Genomic DNA, 7,375 nt, shown 5'->3' with positions numbered 1-7,375 from the left:
TAGGGCTCTTCCCAGCAATAGCAATCACTGGCCACCCCCATTGGCCAGGCTGTCCCTCCCACAAGCCCTGGGCCCCTCCTACCCACATACCAGATAAGGCCTGCCCAGCACTGCCTCATCTGGCAGTAGGCACTGGGCTGGAATGGGGCTGCCCGGCTCCCCATGGCAGTGGGTACTGCTGCTGCTGGGGCTGCTGCTCCCCCCTGCCACCCCCTTCTGGCTCCTCAATGTGCTCTTCCCCCCGCACACCACGCCCAAGGCTGAGCTCAGTAACCACACTCGGCCCGTCATCCTCGGTAAGCCCCCGTCAGGCCCTTGATGCACTAGGCCAGCATGGGAAGCCTGGGCCCCAAACCCTGGCAGCAGACAGTGCCAAGGCTCTTCTGCCCCTGCATTAGCCCTGATACCTTCCTCGGCATGGGGAGGGGCCAAAGGCTTGTCCTGCAGAGAATTTCTTCCCCTTCCCCACCACAGTGTTCCCTGTCTCTGAGTTATTTACTTGGAGGTGGGGCGGAGCTGTGGGGGGACTAAAATCTTGGCCGGAACATTACAAGGCGTGGTCAGCTACAGCCACACTACAGCCTGGGTCAGGCCCCACCACTCCTTCCTTAGCCCCTATCCTACCAAGGACAAGATGCCCAGCCCAGGGTAGGAGAAAAGGAGAAGTCCCTGAAGGCCTGCCCACTACTCTAGGCCCAGCCCCCAGTCCCCGCCCCTCCCCACTGAATTCTCACCTTGGACTTTGGCAATAATGGAAAGCCAGGCTGGATGTTTACTTGGCAGGGGCAGGGGTCAGTGGCCTTGGCTCCTGCATCTTCCCTGCCTGGGGGGAGTCTGTGCTTTGGGCTGCTGGGGGTACAGTGGGGATGTGTGTGATCAGCTGATGATAAGTGTCATTGGTCCCTGGAGGTAGAGGATGTGGGAGATACGGGTGGGGTTGGTCTGGGGATGGATGGGGGGAAGTAAAGGAGTCCAGAGTGAGAGCTGGTGCCTGCAGTGCCTGGCTGCCTGGGGAATCAGCTTGAAGCCAAGCTGGACAAACCGGATGTGGTGAATTGGATGTGCTACCGCAAGACGGAGGACTTCTTTACCATCTGGCTGGATCTCAATATGTTTCTACCCCTTGGAGTGGACTGCTGGATTGATAACACCAGGTATGTGCCATGCCCTCTGCCTAGCTTATAAACACTGCCCCTTGGCTACAGACTGCTGAATGTCCCCACTTCCCTCAGGGTTGTCTACAACCGCAGCTCTGGACGTGTATCCAATGCCCCTGGTGTACAGATCCGTGTCCCTGGCTTTGGCAAGACCTACTCTGTTGAGTACCTGGACAGCAACAAGCTAGCAGGTGTGTGTACTGGAAGAAAGGCCAGGAGCTCCAGACTGTGGTGGGCCAGTATGGCTGGGTCACAGGTGTCACAACAGAGCCCCCCCCAATGCTGCTGCTTCCCCACAGGTTATATGCATACACTGGTACAGAATCTGGTCAACAACGGGTACGTGCGGGATGAGACAGTGCGGGCTGCCCCCTATGACTGGCGGCTGGAGCCCAGTGAGTGTCTGCTATTGATGGGCTTAGGGCTGGGCAGGTGTGGCCCCTGATCCCAACTGCCCTGACCCATCCACCCACCTTCAGGCCAGCAAGAGGAGTACTACCAGAAGCTAGCTGGGCTGGTAGAAGAGATGCACGCTGCTTACGGGAAGCCCATCTTCCTCATTGGGCACAGCCTTGGCTGCCTGCACTTGCTTTATTTCTTGCTACGTCAACCTCAGTCCTGGAAAGACCGCTTCATTGATGGTTTCATCTCTCTTGGGGCTCCCTGGGGTGGCTCTATCAAGCCCATGCTGGTCTTGGCCTCAGGTAAGAAGGCTTCTGTATCCTGTAGGAGGTAGGGTGGAACAGAGCTGACCTTCCTCCAGCTCTGCTCATGTTGGCACCTAGAAGTATTGTCTGTTGCCCGTGGGCCATGCTTTTTTTAGTCCCTTGAAAACAGTGACCCTGGCAGGACCATTATTAGGATGATTCCTTCCAGAGTCTGTGCCAGTGTTGACAAGGTGGAAGTAAACAGGAAGGTGAACTCCAGCAATTTGATTCAACCCAAGGTGTCTATCTTGTCATGACCCTAGGGCCTGCCCAACTTTCTACTACCTTCTGCTTCCTGGAGCCTCTGTGCCCAAGGATCTACCTTATTGAAGACAGATCTACCACAGCTAGGGCCAGACCTAGGAGCCCTTTCCTGTTCTTCCCTGAGGAGTAGCTCAAGGACTCAGAGCTAATATAACTCCTACTTGTTGAGAACTGTGTGCTGGGCATTGACAAGTGTGGCCTTCTCCCTAGGCACTCAGTCTACTGAAGGAGACACTCATCTGATTACATCACTAAAGGGCAAAACAGGCACCATCTCATTTCATCTTTCCCAGAACACAATCTGGTGATTGCTGTGCAGCATGAACCCTACTTGGGGCCTGAGGGAGACCAGCCAACACCCCATACACCCCAACCTCAGAAAGTTCCCCCACCCTTTTGAGGCCCTCAACTGTCTTAGAGGGTACCATCAGGCCTACTCTATGGCTAGAAGTCCAGGTCTGGATGGGGCCTGCCCAGGAGCAAGCTTGAACAAACTGCTGGGCTTAGACTGGGGGCAAATTGTGGGCCAGAGGTAGCCAGGCCTAGCTTCCTTTTGCACCTTGCTCCTTGTCCACAGGTGACAACCAGGGTATCCCACTCATGTCCAGCATCAAGCTGAGAGAGGAGCAGCGCATAACAACGACTTCCCCCTGGATGTTTCCCTCCCGCCATGTGTGGCCTGAGGATCATGTATTTATTTCCACGCCAAGCTTCAACTACACAGGCCGTGACTTCCAACGCTTCTTTGCAGACCTGCGCTTTGAGGAAGGCTGGTACATGTGGCTACAGTCACGTGACCTGCTAGCAGGACTCCCAGCACCTGGTGTGGAAGTATACTGTCTGTATGGTGTGGGCCTGCCCACGCCCCGCACCTACATCTATGACCATGGCTTCCCCTACACGGACCCTGTGAATGTGCTCTATGAAGACGGTGATGACACAGTTGCCACACGAAGCACTGAGCTCTGTGGCCATTGGCAGGGCCGCCAACCGCAGCCTGTACACCTGCTGCCCCTGCACGGGACACAGCACCTCAACATGGTCTTTAGCAACCAGACACTAGAGCACATCAATGCCATCCTGCTGGGTGCCTACCGCCATGGCAACCCTGCACCCCTGACTGCCAGCCCAGAGCCCCTGCCCCCTGAATAAAAACTTTTGCTGCTGTAGCCCTGTATGCTGTGGCTTGAAGGGGAGGCACTACGAGGGTCCCCACAAGAGGATTCATGCATCACTAGCCACAGACCAGTGCTCAGTGGAGCATGAGGCAAGATGGGCTCTGTTAAGATCTGAAGCTGAACTGGACACTGAGATGTGCAGCTTACTATTCTGGTTGAGCTATTCAGGCAGCCTGCCCTTACCTGCCTTTGTGTTGTGCGTGGGAACTGCAGTCAGTTATACTTGCAGCTATAGAATGGATGTACAGGGAGAGGATGACTTCATCTATCCCTCCCAGCTCCAAAAGGGTATATGAGTGTGGGGTAGATGGAAAATGTACAAGAGTTCAGAAACTGGGGGCTGAGGAGTGCAGCTTAGTAGTAATATAAGGCCCTGGATTCAATCCCAAGCACCAAAAAAATGTGCTGAAGTGACAGCTATTAATCAGATCATTTCACTGAACACATTTTTGTGTGTGATGTTGTGGGGAAAACCCAGGGTGTTACACATTAGGCAAGGGCTCTACCGAACACTTTCAGCCCAATTTTTAGTATAACCAAAGCCTGGGAGAGTTGGCAGCAGCAAGAGACTGAGCCCTGTGAGTCAGGAAAGCATCCCAGAGGATGGTGCCTACAGGTCAGAGAGCTGAGAAGGGTAATATGAACCACTTTAAAAGCACTGTGCAGTTGCTGAAGGATTTTAACAGAGAAACAATTCCAAGCTAGAAAAGACCCCTGTTGTACAGGCTAGAGTATAGCCTGAGGGAGGAGAGAGAGGTTTGTGGGGTAATTAGAGAGGATGCTAGCTAGCTGAGTCTAGTGATTAAAGATATGTATAATAAAAGGTGGGGGTGAAATAACAAGGCTTGGCCATGGGTGGAGCCCAGTATGACTCCACGCAACTAAATGGATAGCCACAGTGACCTACCACTTTTTTTTTTTTTGAGCTGCAGTCCATGCTAGGCAAGCTCTCTACCACAGAGCTACAACCACAACCCACATTGACCCTCTTGAGAGAGATGGGAGGACCATCTCTCTCATCACTGTATCATCGCATCACTGTAGCTGAGGATTAAGACTTCATGTGTGAGGCTTCCAGGAGGCAAAGACAGCAAAAGAGGCAGAAACTGGGAGAAGAAAGTTGACAAAAGACAAAAGTTAGGGGAGTCTGATCTATTAACTGAGACCTGGCCCTGGCTTTGACAACTTTAGGGCACTGGCACCTGAAGCTAGTGTAGAGTTAGAGTAAGATTGCTGGGGATATCAGATTGGAAGAGGGTGGAGGAGTTGAACTATGACCAAAGGGGAAGGGCTGCCCTCTGTTGGAATAGAGGATCCAAGGAGCAGCACCAAAGGACTGGAAAGGGACGCCCTATCCTTCCCAAGCTACCTAGGACCATAAGTGAAGGTGAAAGTGAAAGAAAATATGCAGAAAGAGGCCAGCGGCTTCTTTAGGAGGGTAGAGGCAAAAGCGAAAGCGGGAAGTGTCAGCTTCAGCCGTGGAGCTCCACAGCAGCAGAAGCTGAGGCCTTTCTACTCTCCTTGGCCCCACTCATCTAACCGATCCATCAACTCCTGATCCCAATTCTCCCTGCCTGCTCCTAGATGCTGAAGTCCGCGCAGGAGCCCCGAGGGGGCTTCTCCTTCGAGAACTGCCAGAGGTGAATAGGGAGGCTTAGTCCCAAGAGGCCTGTGCTTCCTTGGGAGCCTTTTTTCCGGGAGGAGGTGGGGGTTGGGGAGCGTGAGTTGGGAGATTAGGTCCTGGTTTACCCAGGGAGATGCGCAAGACCAGCACGGGCAGGAAGATGGGATGGGACATTGGGACTGGAACCCAAACCCAGGCCACTCCCCTCTATTTCCAGAAACGCATCCTTGGAACGTGTCCTTCCCGGGCTTCGGGTCCCTCATGCACGCAAGACCGGCACCACCATCGCAGGCCTTGTATTCCGAGTGAGCACGGGAGTGTGACTAAGGGGTGGGTTGAGGGACAACCCGGATAGAGAACAGGTGGGCACTGAGGCACGATGTTCTTCCCCGCAGGACGGGGTCATCCTGGGCGCGGATACGAGGGCCACTAACGATTCAGTCGTGGCAGACAAGAATTGCGAGAAGATCCACTTCATTGCCCCCAAAATCTAGTGAGACTCCCTCAGCCCAGTTCCCACATGCAAGAAAACAGCTCTTCGCTCTTCCACACTGACCCTCCCCTTCCTTTGCCCTCAGCTGCTGTGGGGCTGGAGTAGCCGCAGACGCCGAAATGACTACACGGATGGCTGCATCCAACATGGAGCTACACGCAATGTCCACTGGACGCGAGCCTCGCGTGGCCACGGTCACTCGCCTTCTACGCCAGACGCTATTCCGGTGCGGGGGCGGGACGAGGAGGTTGCGGGAAGAACTGGCTGACCGAAGGAGGGAAGGGAGAAAGGGTGGGGCTGAGAAGTGCAGGGAGGCCGGAAGAAACTGGCCCTCCAGAATCTGGGCCACAAGGGGCGCTGTCGGCCGCGGAATGCCAGGCCACACAGGTCTCAGGGGCGGGGTCAGATTCAATGGCGGTGTCTATAGGGGCGGGCCCTGGAGCCCGTTTGCTTGCGGATAATCAGACCTATTGGCGAACAGGTACCGGGGACACGTGGGCGCATCGCTGATCGTGGGCGGAGTAGACTTGACCGGACCACAACTCTATGGCGTGCACCCCCACGGTTCCTACAGCCGACTGCCCTTTACGGCTCTGGGTGAGTGTTTCTGCCCCTTCCTCACGAATCTCCCACCTCTGCGAGCTTGGCCTCACATTTGTCCCTGGATGGGGTGACCACAGCAGATTTCACTCAGATGCCCCTTCCACCTCCAGGCTCCGGGCAGGACGCGGCCCTGGCGGTGCTGGAGGACCGGTTCCAGCCAAACATGACGGTGAGCGATCTCTGTACTCCCCTACGTGGTCCCTAGTGGGAAGTACACCCAGGGACCGACACAGAGGGAACCTGGCCCAGTATAGAAGTCGGGGAAGGATTTCTCAGAGGAGGCAAGGACTGAGGAGAGACCGAGTGAAGGTGGAGAAGTGTGGTCCTGACAGTACCAAAGTTTGGACTGCTGGGAGAATCATTAGGAGCCAAGGGAAGAGGAAAACCTGGTAGGGTCCTGTTTGAGGTCTGAAGTCTGGACTTGAGTGGGATAGAAGTGGGTAACTGTCACTTCAGAGGCGGCTAAGGCCCAGAGGGAAACACTGTGAGTCATAGGACTGGGGGTGAACATTGGGTGGGTGGACAGCCTGGAAAAGGGCTAAAAGTGCAGGCAATTCAGAAGTTTGTGCAGAGGAGGACCGTGGGTGGAAGGTTCATGGGTCTTGGAGAGAGGGAGGCAGAGGCCAAAGAATAGGAGTTGGGGGTAAAGAAAGAGATGGGAGGTTGGGTGTGCACAAATGATCTGGTCTGGACTTCAAATCTAACAAAGTCCCTGGGCTGGAGCCTGAAGTAACACCAGAGGGTCCACTGAGCCTCACAAACATATCACCATAGCTGGAGGCTGCACAGGGGCTGCTGGTGGAAGCTATTACCGCAGGGATCCTGGGTGACTTGGGCTCTGGGGGCAGCGTGGATGCATGTGTGATCACCGCATCAGGTGCCCAGCTGCTGCGGACACTGAGCTCGCCCACAGAGCCTATAAAGAGGTAGGAGCAGGGAAGGTGGGGCCACAGGGGAGGATTGGGCAGTAGCAGGGTATGGAAAAAGGGGGCTGCAAGAAGAGGACAAGCCACATGCTCAGAGGCTTTACCTCCTCCCTCCCAGGCATGATGGCTACCGCTTTGCACCTGGAACCACAGCCATTCTGACCCAGACAGTGAAGCCATTGAACTTGGAGCTCCTAGAAGAAACTGTGCAGGCCATGGAGGTGGAGTGAAGTTGTCTGGGGTTTACAGCTAAGAACAAGGGGGAATAAACCCAGAAAATAAAAACACAGACTAAACAGATGGCTGTGTCTTCTTGGGTGGAGCAGGACAGGAAGCCAGCAGGGATCTGGCTAAGATATCCCTTTAGGAGCCACTACCTCCCACAGCTCCAGTGCCTGGCCTTATCACCCATCACCTCAGGCA

The 7,375-nt window shown here is 54.9% G+C and overlaps 2 protein-coding genes across 2 annotated transcripts; both read left to right on the top strand.

The window, feature by feature from the left end:
* Positions 1-64: 64 nt before the first annotated feature.
* Positions 65-3,297, top strand: Lcat (lecithin-cholesterol acyltransferase). The gene is made up of 6 exons (XM_005318340.3): positions 65-296; positions 998-1,154; positions 1,233-1,348; positions 1,457-1,552; positions 1,637-1,861; positions 2,706-3,297. The coding sequence occupies exons 1-6, from the start codon at positions 143-145 to the stop codon at positions 3,278-3,280; spliced, it is 1,323 nt and encodes a 440-aa protein (XP_005318397.1). The 5' UTR covers positions 65-142; the 3' UTR covers positions 3,281-3,297.
* A 968-nt stretch (positions 3,298-4,265) lies between these two features.
* Positions 4,266-7,252, top strand: Psmb10 (proteasome 20S subunit beta 10). The gene is made up of 9 exons (XM_040279788.2): positions 4,266-4,693; positions 4,891-4,946; positions 5,148-5,235; positions 5,326-5,423; positions 5,509-5,649; positions 5,905-6,020; positions 6,137-6,195; positions 6,801-6,952; positions 7,071-7,252. The coding sequence occupies exons 2-9, from the start codon at positions 4,891-4,893 to the stop codon at positions 7,180-7,182; spliced, it is 822 nt and encodes a 273-aa protein (XP_040135722.1). The 5' UTR covers positions 4,266-4,693; the 3' UTR covers positions 7,183-7,252.
* The last annotated feature ends 123 nt before the right edge of the window (positions 7,253-7,375 follow it).

Source organism: Ictidomys tridecemlineatus, chromosome 15, assembly GCF_052094955.1.
Source record: "Ictidomys tridecemlineatus isolate mIctTri1 chromosome 15, mIctTri1.hap1, whole genome shotgun sequence".
Lineage (NCBI taxonomy): Eukaryota > Metazoa > Chordata > Mammalia > Rodentia > Sciuridae > Ictidomys > Ictidomys tridecemlineatus.
The sequence above is the reverse complement of the archived record's forward strand: the minus strand, read 5'-3'. Positions and strand labels throughout refer to the sequence as shown.

Excerpts from the sequence above, each read along its gene's own strand:
- Lcat (XM_005318340.3), top strand. The coding sequence starts at position 143 with ATGGGGCTGCCCGGCTCCCCATGGCAGTGGGTACTGCTGCTGCTGGGG. Across the intron at positions 1,553-1,636 it reads TGACTGGCGGCTGGAGCCCA|GCCAGCAAGAGGAGTACTAC; the intron begins GTGAGTGTCTGC and ends ACCCACCTTCAG. Across the intron at positions 1,862-2,705 it reads CATGCTGGTCTTGGCCTCAG|GTGACAACCAGGGTATCCCA; the intron begins GTAAGAAGGCTT and ends CCTTGTCCACAG.
- Psmb10 (XM_040279788.2), top strand. The coding sequence starts at position 4,891 with ATGCTGAAGTCCGCGCAGGAGCCCCGAGGGGGCTTCTCCTTCGAGAAC. Across the intron at positions 4,947-5,147 it reads TCCTTCGAGAACTGCCAGAG|AAACGCATCCTTGGAACGTG; the intron begins GTGAATAGGGAG and ends CTCTATTTCCAG. Across the intron at positions 6,953-7,070 it reads CCCACAGAGCCTATAAAGAG|GCATGATGGCTACCGCTTTG; the intron begins GTAGGAGCAGGG and ends CCTCCCTCCCAG.